At 48.7% G+C, this 12,855-nt stretch overlaps 1 protein-coding gene across 1 annotated transcript in view; it reads left to right on the top strand.

The window, feature by feature from the left end:
- The window catches only part of USF3 (upstream transcription factor family member 3), a 69,557-nt gene that overhangs the window by 27,162 nt on the left and 29,540 nt on the right, over positions 1 to 12,855 (top strand). Inside the window, exon 4 of the mRNA XM_082246225.1 lies at positions 10,249 to 10,277. Coding sequence (XP_082102351.1) covers positions 10,249 to 10,277 — 29 coding nt within the window. The remainder of the gene's footprint in view (positions 1 to 10,248; positions 10,278 to 12,855) is intronic.

Below are 12,855 nucleotides of genomic sequence, written 5' to 3'. Positions count from 1 at the left end.
GTCAATACCCTCCTACTTCCTGCAACCATATCTCAGTTTTAATGTCTAGCTTGTCAGGAGTGGCTGGCTCTCTCTGTGCTGGGACTTTCTGTCCCAGACTCTTTCTTCTTTTTAATATTTTGTTTGAGTTTTTCTCTCTACCTTTATTTAGCTGTTATTTTGTCAGCGTTAGTTAGTTCTTCGGACGAAGAGGATCATGCGGACTGGGTCTCGGGCTGATCCCCCCTGGTCGCAGGTCGTGGGTCAGTGGCTTCCCAGTCTGCCATCGAGCGTTCAGCCAGGTAACGCTCCTGGCACAGTGAACGACCCATCCCTGTTCGATGCAGGGATGATTGGTGAGGTGGCTACCTCACTGGACGCCGTGCGGTTTCTTAACCCCCTTTTTTGTGCGTCTTGAATTGCGACTCTCCCTGCCTCATGTGCAGCGGCTTGTTCGCCTGTGCGGGTCCCCCACGCCATGTGAGGTAAGTGTATCTATGTGGGGACCTGTCTGTCTGGGGGGGTGTCAGTCTGGGACTGTGTAACCTGCCTCTATTCACACTGCTTGTCTCCCTATCTCTCGGCTGCATGCTGTGGGCTGCAAGGGGGGGGGGGGAGCTGTATGACACTGTGTGTGTCAGTCTGGTCAGTGTGAGAAGCTGTGTGCTGTGGGGCATGTTTTTTTGGCATGTTTGGGCACTATACGGCGATCGCTGCGGCGATCTGACATGTATTCTGATATTGGAATGTAATGTGTGTTTTAATGCACTGTGGAGCGGCGGTTTCGGCGCCAAACGACGCCATTTTGCCTACACCCGCTCCGGCCGCATGGTTTACATGCATGGCGGCCATTTTCTTGTAGCCTCCATAGGCTTACATAGAAGCGCCCTGGCAGCATCACTTCCTCTTTCCTGGAACACCGATCGAGGCAGCAGCAGCGGCGAGGGTCTCCTCAGGTTTTATCCTTCTGTTCTTGCTATCCATTGCCTGTGTTCAGTTTGCATATTCCCTGTGGGGGTCTCATTGTGCTTGAGTGTGGTGCGGTGGGCTGCGCTTGCCGCGCTTGCTTAAAAGGGGCAGTTAACCCTTGGTTGTCTGGCATTACAGGGGCAATGGATTCTCAGGAGGGCAAATTTCCTACAGTATTGGTGGAAAGCCAGGGGACCGCTGTTTCCCCCCCAGGGGGGGATTTGGCCACTATTGTGGCTGGCCTTGCTGCTCAGGTGCAAATGCTGGTGGCTGCTCAATCTACTAAAAGGCCCAGAGTTGCTCTTTCCTCTGATTCTGAGGGTGAAGGTGATGGGGCTGTTCTGGCAGGGGCCTCCTTATCGGGGTCCCGCTCCTCTCTTGATCTAGTGGGGTCTGAGGTGGAGGCTGAAGTTGAGGGGGTTGATAATTCTCCCCCTGGCTCGCCTGAAGAGCTTGCAATCATGGATGAGTTGATTGCTTCCATTAAGCAAACGCTGCGTTTGCAGGACGAAGTGTGTCCCCCCGCTGCCTTGGCGGCTTATGGGACGCAGAGGAAACGCAGGACGCCGCAGGTTTTTCCCTGCAATGCTGATTTTCAGCGCGCTGTTAAGGATCAATGGCGCGATCTGCGCAAGCCTTTTGCGGTACCGAGTAAATTCAAGCTGCGTTATCCTTTTTCGCCTGCCACTGATGAAAGGTGGTGTGTGCCTCCACCAGTGGATCATGCAATTGCGGTTTTGAACAAAGCCACTGCGATTCCTGCAGAGGGTTCCCCTGTTTTCCGTGATGCCACGGATAGGAGATTGGAGTCTCTTGCCCGTCATACTTATTCTGTTACGGGTTCTATGCTTAAGGCTCTGTTTGCTTCTCTCATGGCGGCCCAGGCGATCGCAAGTTGGACGCAGATGCTTAGGCGCGTCCTAGTGGCCGACTCGGCCTCGCCGGCGACCCTGGATATGGTGGATCAGATCCACCAGGGTGTCATGTATCTGTGTGATGCGGACCTGGACCTGATTCCGTTGGCTGCACGTGTGCACAGCGTGGCGGTGTTGTCTCGCCGCCTGGTTTGGTTGAAATGTTGGTCGGTGGACCAGTCTTCACGTAAGACCTTAGCCAATCTGCCTTATGATGGGTCTCGCCTTTTTGGGGAGTCCTTGGATGTGCTGATTAAGGGGATCACCGGGGGTAAGAGCACTCTCTTGCCCCATTTCCCCAAGGCTAAGGGGGCTTCTGGGAAGAAGCATGCTAATTTTCGGCCCCCTCAGGGGTCCTTTCGTGCCTTTCGGCCGCACTACAAGGGCAAACCGTTCAAAGGTCAAGGCTCTCAGAAGAAGCCCTGGTCTGGTAAACAGAAGTCCGGCCAATCCGGTCCTGCAGCCCATAACAGTTCGGCCTGAAGGGGCGCCCTCACCCAGTTTTGGGGTGGGGGGACGCTTGCTCGGTTTTCTTCAGCCCTGGTTGGCCCGTGTGCGGGACAGATGGGTTCTGGAAATCGTTCGATCTGGTTACAAGATCGAGTTTCTCTCTCGGCCGGAGAGCAGATTTTTTCCCTCAAATCTTCAACTGTCTCCAGAGCGCTTGCGGGACCTGCACCTGGCGGTGCGGGATCTGAGGGCTCAGGGAGTGGTAGTTCCGGTGCCTCATCGGGACAGGTTTCGGGGGTTTTATTCCAATCTGTTCACCGTGCCCAGAAAGGAGGGCAAGGTTCGTCCGATTCTGGACTTGAAGGCTCTGAACCGCTCTGTGCGGGTTCGCAAGTTCCGCATGGAATCCCTGCGGTCGGTGGTGGCTGCCCTGGCTCCGGGGGAATTCATGGCCTCCATCGATTTGAAGGATGCGTACCTTCACATCCCCATATTTGAGGGTCATCAGAGGTACCTTCGATTTGCCATTGCGGAGGATCACTACCAGTTCGTGGCGTTGCCCTTTGGTCTCGCCTCGGCTCCGCGGGTCTTCACCAAGGTGCTTGCACCGGTTCTGGCATTATTGAGGGCCCAGGGCGTTTCTGTCCTGGGGTATCTGGACGACATTCTGGTTCGGTCTGCGACCAGCCAGGGTCTGGAGGAGGACCTGTCTGTCACGATGCAAACTCTACAGGAGTTTGGTTGGACGATAAATTTTCCAAAGTCGACACTGAGTCCGTCGGTTCGTCTCCCCTATCTGGGAATGATACTGGACTCGGTGCAGGCGAAGGTCTTCCTGCCGGAAGACAAACTCAGGACTCTCCGGGAGGAAGTCAGGTCCCTCAGGGACGTTCCAAACTCGTCTCTGCGGACGTGTATGAGATGTCTGGGATTGATGGTCTCGGCCTTCGAGGCGATTCCTTTCGCACAGTTTCACACGCGGGGTCTCCAAGCGGAGATCCTGTCCAGGTGGGACGGGCGACCTCAATCTCTGGATCTTCAGATCTCGTTGAGTCTTCGCACCAGGGAAAACCTTCTGTGGTGGCTCCAGTCCCCGTTGGTGTCCGGGGGCAAGTCGTTTCGTCCGATCTCGTGGACGGTAATCACCACGGATGCCAGCCTGTCGGGCTGGGGTGGAGTTCTGGGCGTTCTGTCCGCTCAGGGGACTTGGTCGGAGGGGGAGTCTTCCCTTCCGATCAACATTCTGGAATTGCGTGCGATAAGTCTCTGTCTTCATCGCTGGACGGACCGGCTGCAGGGTTGCCCGGTTCGGGTGCAGACGGACAATGCCACGGCGGTGGCCTACATCAACCACCAAGGGGGCACCAAGAGTGCCCGAGCGGCTCGAGAAGTGGCCGACATTCTGTCTTGGGCCGAGACTCATGTCCCGGCGATAACGGCGGTTCACATTCCGGGAGTGGAGAACTGGCAGGCGGACTATCTGAGTCGCCAGACCCTGGATCAGGGGGAATGGTCTCTCCATCCGGCTGTCTTCCAGACGTTGTGCGCGAAGTGGGGTCTTCCAGATGTGGACCTGTTCGCGTCTCGCCTCAACAAGGTGAAGAGGTTCGTGGCAAGGACGCGCGACCCTCGGGCAGACGCGTCAGACGCGTTAGTGGCCCCGTGGCATCAGTACAGGCTGATGTATGCGTTTCCACCGATTCAGTTGCTGTCCAGGTTCCTTCGCAGGTTACACTCGGAACGCAGCACGGTGATTCTTGTGGCACCGGACTGGCCTCGCCGGTCCTGGTACGCAGACCTCGTGAATCTGGCGGTCGACGCCCCGTGGCGTCTGCCTCTTCGAGACGATCTACTGTCTCAAGGACCGATATACCATCCTGCTTTACAGTCGCTGGCTTTGACGGCCTGGCTGTTGAGACCGAGGTCCTGAAGGAGAGGGGTCTCTCTCCGGAGGTCGTCCATACTTTAATCAATGCGAGGAAATCTTCCTCGGGGAAGGTTTATTACCGTACTTGGAAGGCCTATTTTGCCTGGTGTGAGTCCAGGGGGTTTTCACCCCGCACGTACTCGGTGTCCCGTGTGCTGTCTTTCCTTCAAACGGGTGTTGATCAGCGTTTGGCGCTGGCTACGATAAAGGGTCAGGTGTCTGCTCTGGCCGTTCTGTTTCAACGTCCCGTGGCTTCCAACCCATTGGTTGGCACCTTTATTCAGGGTGTGCGGCATCTGGTTCCCCCGAGGCGGGATCCTCTGCCCCCTTGGGACTTGAATCTCGTTCTATCTGTGTTACAACGTGCTCCTTTTGAACAGATCAGGGAGATCTCGTTGTCTATGTTGTCCAAAAAGGTCGCCTTTTTGGTGGCGATCACTTCGGCTCGCAGAGTGTCGGAGCTGGCGGCTTTGTCCTGCAAGTCTCCGTACCTGGTTATTCATTTGGATAAGGTGGTCTTGCGACCTAATCCTTCTTTTCTTCCGAAACGAGTTTCGGACTTCCATCTTAATGAGGATATTGTCTTGCCTTCGTTGTGCACGAAGCCTAAACATCCGAAGGAGGTGAGATTGCACTCTCTGGATGTTGTTCGGGCGATAAGGGTTTACCTTAAGTCGACTGAGTCTTTTCGAAAGACGGACTCCTTGTTTGTTCTTCCAGAGGGTCCTCGGAAGGGCATGGCGGCTTCGGCCTCTACCATCGCCAAATGGATCAGGCAGACCATTGAACAGGCCTATGCCTTGCAGGGGAAGGTTCCCCCTGTGCCTGTGAAGGCGCACTCGACTAGATCTCTGAGTACGTCTTGGGCCTGTCGTCATGGGGCTTCTGTAGCCCAGGTGTGTAAGGCGGCGACTTGGTTGACCGTGCACACTTTCACAAAATTCTACAAAGTAGATGTTCAGGCATCGGCGGATGCTTCCTTTGGCCGCAAGGTTCTTAGTGCGGCTGTTCCCTAGGGTCCCTTGTTGGGGACTCCTGGCTGTTGGGATAAGTTTTGTATCCCCCGGTTTTTTTGTCTTTTCCTGGGTTGTTGCTCCTGTTGAGCACTTGTTTTTTGCTGTTGCCCAGCTGGTTCCTTCCTTTGGTAAGGTTCCTTCTTTGATGCGGAGACTGCGTTGCCTTTCGGCGCGAATGCGTTTCCCACCCCTCATGTTTGCACTGCTTTGGGACGTCCCCATATGTGACGAATATGAAGAGGCGGCGACTGTCGGAGGACGTAAGAGAAAACGGAATTTTTGTAAAATCTTACCTGTAAAATTCCTTTCTCTGAGTCCTCCGACAGTCGCCGCCCCCGCCCCTCTTTTGGGGTTTGATTGTGTACTCTACTGCTATTCCACTAAAACTGAGATATGGTTGCAGGAAGTAGGAGGGTATTGACTGAGGGGACCACCCCTTGAGGGTGGGATATGTTAAAGCTTTATTGTTAACATATTCTGTTGCCTAGCTACTCCTTCGGAGCAAAGTCTAATACCCCATATGTGACGAATATGAAGAGGCGGCGACTGTCGGAGGACTCAGAGAAAGGAATTTTACAGGTAAGATTTTACAAAAATTCCGTTATATATGCAGCACTTGTTTTTGCCCCCATTTTTCATGCGCTGAACTCCAAGATCTAAGAAAACCAAGATTCATCCGTGAAGAGAATCCCTCTCCAAAGTGCCAGAAGCCATCGAATGTGAGCATTTGCTCACTCAAGTTGGTTATGACAACGAACTGCAGTCAGGTGAAGACCCCGATGAGGATGACGAGCATGCTGATGAGCTTCACTGAGACGGTTTCTGACAGTTTGTGCAGAAATTGTTTGCTTCTGCAAACTGATTTTTGCAGCAGATGTCCGCGTGGCTGGTCTCAGACCATCTTGGAGGTGAAGATGCTGGATGTGGAGGTCCTGGGCTGGTGTGGTTACACGTGGTCTGCGGTTGTGAGGCCGGTTGGATGTACTGCCAAATTCTCTGAAACGCCTTTGGAGGCGGCTTATGTTAGAGAAATTAACATTTCATTCACGGGCAACAGCTCTGGTGGACATTCCTGCAGTCAGCATGCCAATTGCACGCTCCATCAAAACTTGGGACATCTGTGGCATTGTGCTGTGTGATAAAACTGCACATTTTAGAGTGGCTTTTTATTGTGACCAGCCTAAGGCACACCTGTGCAATAATCATGCTGTCTAATCAGCATCTTGATATGCCACACCTGTGAGGCGGACGGATTATCTCGGCAAAGGAGAAGTGATCACTAACACAGATTTAGACAGATTTGTGAACAATATTTGAGAGAAATCAGCTTTTTGTGTACATAGAAAAAGTCTTAGATCTTTGAGTTCAGCTCATGAAAATGGGGACAAAAACAAAAGTGTTGCGTTTAAATTTTTGTTCAGTGTGTGTGTGATTATATATATATATATATATATATTATTATTATTTATGTATATAATTTTTTTTTTTTCGGTTTCTAATATGCTTGGCTACAGCACTCTGTGAACAGCCAGCTTCTTTAGCTTTGACCTTTTGTGACGACTTACCCTCCTTGTGGAGTGTGTCAGTGACTGTTTTCTGGACAACTGTCAAATCAGCAGTCTTCCCCATAATTGTGTTACCTACTGAACCAGACTGAGAGACCATTTAAAGACTCAGGGAATCTTTACAGGTGTTTTTTCAGTTAATTCTCTCCAACGAATACAAAACACCACACAGGTGGTTTCACAAAGGTATCACTCTAGGCTCTTATACTCTTATTCTTGTCCACCCAGGATAATTGCCACCTCGCTGCCCTCTCAAAGACGGGGTGGGGGGAGAGATATCTGTATATACTGGAATCAAGAAATATACAGAGGGCGCACCGGCCTAGCGCATTATCCTTAATAAAAATGGCTTTATTAAGTAAACATTCAAATTCATACTCGCAAACATAGGTTCGACAAAGACACATCAATTTCCATGTTATAGCATCAAAACGATCGCATAGCAGGTAAAATGTCTTCAATATGACTGGCTGACCCGTTTCGAGGTCCTGCCTCTTCCTCAGAGCCAACTAAACTGTACCACAGCCTTTGAGTTTATAGAACCAGACACAATGCAAAGGAGGTGTAATCCAGGATTAGCCCCTCCTAAATGGGTGTATCATCCTATGGTGTCAACCCACACAGTGTTGGTATGCAACCTCAAGGCATATTAAAGTGGAGTTCCACCCATTTTAATAACTTTACTGTAGATGTATGTAATCCCCTTTAAAACTACTTTTACCAATGGAAACTTTTTTTTTTGCTAGGAAATACATTTTTTTCTTCTTTATTCATCCTCACTTCCGGTTCCGGCCGCGGATCGGCGATTAAGTAATTTGGCCATTCGCCCTGGCTGCTGGGATGAAATCTCGCATTATTACACAGGTGTCCTGAGCCGTACTGTATGTATTGGATTGAGTCCATGCTCCGCCCCGCCTCTTCTCAGTGAGCTCTACGTGATATAATGCTTTCAGTCCGCGCTCACTGAGAGGAGGTGGAGCAGGGGCGGAGCATGGACTCAATCCAATACATCTGAGTACAGCTCACTGAGAGGAGGCGGGGTGGGGCATGGACTCCATCCAATACATACGAGTACAGCTCAGGACTCCTGTGTAATAATGCGAGATTTCATCCCATGAGATACATCCCAGCAGCCCTTGCGAATCGCCGAATGACGTGATCGGCGGCCGGACCTGGAAGTGAGGATGAATAAAGAAGAAAAATAAAGTATTTCCTAGCAAATAAAAAGTTTCCATTGGTAAAAGTAGTTTTAAAGGGGATTACGTACATATATGTAATCCAAGTTATTAAAATGGGTGGAACTCCACTTAAAGTAAATCAAAACCAAGGAAGTGCGGCCAACTCCTGCGTTCCAGGCCACTAACATCACTTCCGTCCACGTCATTTCCGGGCCATTTCCTGCATTCCAAGCCACTGACATCACTTCTGCCTGCGTCATTTCCGGGCCATTTCCTGCATTCCAAGCCACTGACCTCACTTCTGCCCGCGTCATTTCCTGGCCGCCTCCTGCATTCCAGGCTACTGATGTCACTTCCACCCGCGTCATTTCCGGGCCGCCTCCTATGTTCCAGGCTACTGACCTCACTTCCGCCCGCGTCATTTCCGGGCCGCCCCCTGCATTCCAGGCTACGAACGTCCCTTCCGCCCACGTCATTTCCGGGCTGCCTCCTGCGTTCCAGGTGAGTGCATTTGGTATAATGCAACGTGGTGCCACTTGGGTAAGGTACATAAAAAATATAGTGAATAATAATTCATAATAATAATAAAACTGTACAAAAATCAAAGATGGAACAAATTGTCAAAATTGCCACCATAAATATAAATGTAAAAACGTACTGCAAAATTGACCGGATAATTTTAAATTATGAACTAAAGTAAAAATATATAACCCCTAAAAGATACAGTAATTAAAATCAATATTAATAATAGTAATAATCGTATAGCAGAATAAGTTCCACCCTGATATGGGAGGACACTAATCTAATAACCACTAATTGATTCTTTTAGTTATCTGTAAGTGACGGGTATATGATGCCACAATTTCTCCACAAAAGAATGGATAGGTTACCTCTCTATATCACTCTGTGAACACACAAGAGCAAATTGGGAGAGAAACCAGAAACCAAACCCAAGAAACTCAACCACCCCTAAAAGCTAGAGCTAGGCAGTTCGGTTTATAGAACATTGCAGGTATCTACAGTATATGTGAAAGAATCGACTGGTTTGAGGAAATTCTCACCCGTCCATAGTTGCATGTAAAACCATCCATATCTGAGGTACTTAATACGCAGAGATTGGAAATCATAGCTGGATAAAAGGGGTGGACTAACCAGACCCCTCATATAGACATAATCCCTAAATGACTCCATGTATCTTAAGGTCCTCATTGAGTCCCCCAGGTATAAGAGTTCCCAGAGTGAAGATCCAGTAGGTCTCCCTCTTACACAATTTCAGGAGCCTCCTGCCGCTATCCTGATCTCTGCCTATGGCCGCAATGCCAAAGACCCTCGAACCAGACAGCTCCCCATTGTGGTGTTGCCTAAAATGCGGAGGGACTGAATATTTGTTCCTCTCCTTCACTCTTTCATTTTTGTTCAAAATAATGCATTTATGCATTACTGTATCTTAGGGGTTATATATTTTTACTTTGGATAATTTTAATTATGAACCAGTCTATTTTTTGCATTGCTTTATTTATATTTACGGTGGCTATTTAGAAAACTTTTTTACATCTTTGATTTCTGTACAGTTATATTATTATGAAATATTATTCACTATTCATTTTTATGTCCCTGACCCGAGTGGCACCGGGTTGCATACACTAATTTGCATTATATGGTCATGAAAAGCTCCCCTTGATCAGACTGCCCTTGTGCATTTGTTCTGTTTTTTTTCTTTTCAGTACTGCCAATCAGTGACTGCCTGTCAGTGCTCATTTGTGGTGCATATCAGTGCAGCCCCATCAGCCCACAAATGTGAGGAGAAAAATTACCTGTTTGCAAAATTTGACAACCGAAACTAAGAAAAACGTTTTGTGTTTTTAATTTTTAAAACTTTTTTTCGTTTGTTTAGCAATAAATACAAAACAGAATAATGATTAAATGCCACCAAAAGAAAACTTAAAGTGTGATAAAAATGATGAAAATTTCATATGGGTGTAGTGTTGCATGACCGAGCAATTGTCATTCAAAATGTGACAGTGCTGATAACTGAAAATGTTGTCATAGGCAGGAAAGGGGTGAGAGTGTCCAGTAGGCAAGTGGTTTATACAGGGAATGCATTAAGGTACAAGTTTTGGCTTTACAACCACTTTGCCAGAGAGGCCTCTAGGCATAAATTGCCCAATTTGAAAAAAAAAAATTAGTTTAGCTTTTTTTTTTTTTTGGGTCCATTACTGATCATGTTTTTCTGTGTTTTTGTTACCGTAGGAAGAAAAACCGGGAGAGCCACAATGAGGGTGAGTTTAATCTACTCTTCAGAATGTTTTTGTGCTTTGGATCATAGGTGTCCTAACCAAAAATCCTTTAGATCTTGGATAAATGTATGACTTGCACCCTGAAGTGACTCTATGGTTCAGCAGATCCTCACGGGATGACGGGTAGCAGCTGTTGTAGTGTAAATTAGGTTGACCCACCCCTTTCCCATGAGCCAATATGAGGAAAAGATTCTACCTATTACCATATCATGTGACACTGTACCCAAAATAATTTTTTTTCATCCCTTTTTTTTTTTTTTTTTAAATAACCACTCTTTTCACTGTATAAAGCAGGGGTCTCCAAACATTCTAAACAAAGGGCCAGGTAATTGGCCTTCAAAATTTAGGGGGAGCTGGACTATGGTATCAGTGAGAGTAAACATCGCTACATTTGGTATAAGGGGGAGGAATAGTGCCCCATTATTGGTAACATTGGGAGGAATAGTCCTCCATCGTTGGTATCACTGGGAGGAATAGTCCCCCATCGTTGGTATCACTGGGAGGAATAGTCCCCCATCGTTGGTATCACTGGGAGGAGTAGTCCCCCATCGTTGGTATTACTGGGAGGTATACTCCCTCATCGTTGGTATCACTGGGACGAATAGTCCCCCCCATCGTTGGTATCACTGGGACGAATAGTCCCCCCCATCGTTGGTATCACTGGGACGAATAGTCCCCCCCCCCCCCCCCCCCATCGTTGGTATCACTGGGACGAATAGTTTCCCCCGCCCCCCCCCCCTCCATCATTGGTATCACTGGGATGAATAGTATCACTGGGACGAGTAGTCCCCCCCCCCCCCCCCCCCCCCATGGTTGGTATCACTGGGAGGAGTATTCCCCCCCCATCGTTGGTATCACTGGGAGGAATAGTCCCCCCCCCCCCCCCTCCCCTCCCTTCGCCGGGAACTGGGAGGAATGGTGCCCTGTTGTTGGTGTCAGTTGGCAGGATTGTGTCTAAAATCAGTGGGGGAAAAAAAGTGCCCCAAGGGCAGGATAAAAGCCAGCAAAGGGCCGTATATGTCCCCTGGGTCACAGTTAGGAGACCACTGATCCAAAGGAAAGAAAACCAGAAATTTCCCTTGCTTGTTAATAAATACAAAATGCCAAAAAATGTTTTTGAAAATTTCCTGTGATGCTGCTACATCAATATAAGGAGCGCCAGTCAAAGGCTTATTACTTGGCACTAAAAGACCTTTTGCACGTTTCGGGGGCCAGAAAGCACTGCTCCTTTTATTAGGTCTTGCTCAGTAATGTAATAATGTTGCTTGCAATGACATCCACCTTACCCACCCTTTCTTCTATTCACTCCATTCTCCTATTCAGTCAGTTTCTTGCATTTGGAGTTATTGTTTCCTGCCCTGGGGACCTGATAATTTTCTTCTCCTCATCTCCTTGAGGGCCGGTCCCTTCACCACCCCTGTGCAGTTTTTTTGGCTCTCAATCATGTCCCTATAACTCAGTGCAACTGCTTCTGTGGGGGAAGTGGGGGGGAGAGAAGTATTTTCTTACCTTAAAACACGATGGATATCCATTTGACCTGGCGCTCCTTCTAATAAATGTTCATTCAGGTAACCCGCTAGGCAGGGGCAACACCCTGGTATTGTTTTTTAAAGCCGGCGGTCGTCTCTCTTGTAATAGCAATCGGAGCGGCTTACTAGCCCCTCTATTGCTATTACAAGTGACGGGAGGGGACATTCCCCCGCTCAGACTCTCCCATCCCACTGGGAGACGCGACCGACCAGCCGGCACGTGCAAAGCCAGGATCGGCTTATCATACCAGGAAACCGGAAGAGATGGCATGACATCACTTCCGGCTTATTCGTAAACCATCGGCGCAAGTTTTTAAAAATCGAAGGCATTCAAAAACACAGATCTTGGTGTTTTGAATGCTTTTAAAGGCAGAAGAAGGATTTGGGGAGAACAAAGAATTAACTCTGTGCCTAGCCGGTGTTTGTGTATATTGTATGTGCTGCTTTTACTAAGGGCAGTGATATATTTTCATTCCCTGCTTTGCAGGGACACAAAATCCATCACCCCCCCCCTCCCCTGTCAGAACGGAGCACTGTCATTTTTACATAGGCAGAGCTTCTGAGTCTGGGAAGGGGTTAAACAAGGGGGAAGGTGTTAAACATCAAGGGGTAATCAAAGGGTTTAATGTGTACCTAACCAGTGTTTGTGTACTGTGTGCTGTTTTTAATCGGGGATGTGCTGGATTTTATTGCTGGAAATCCATCCCTTCCCCTTGTCAGGTCGGAGCTGTGCATTGTTTACATACGCAAAGCTCCGACCAGCCTCTCTTCTCGATGATCGGCGGGTGCCAGCGGACATCCATTGGCTGGCACCCACTGATCAGCTTCAGTGTATATATATATACATGATTCTGCACAGAACGGTCATCCTGTAGCAGTACATCTGCTATAGGGCGATCGTTAAGTGGTTAGTTTCAAGTAAACTATAGGGTTACACCTATAGGCTCAATAAAACCTAATATGGTAGGCACTTGCAGTAACAAAAAAATCAGACATGTATCGGGAAATGAGAACTACCTGTCCCATATTTT

The sequence above is a fragment of the Pelophylax lessonae genome (genome assembly GCF_965119305.1).
Source record: "Pelophylax lessonae genome assembly, chromosome: 2".
NCBI classification, from domain to species: Eukaryota; Metazoa; Chordata; class Amphibia; order Anura; family Ranidae; genus Pelophylax; species Pelophylax lessonae.
Note: the sequence above shows the minus strand (reverse complement) of the source record. Positions and strands in the feature narration are given on the sequence as shown.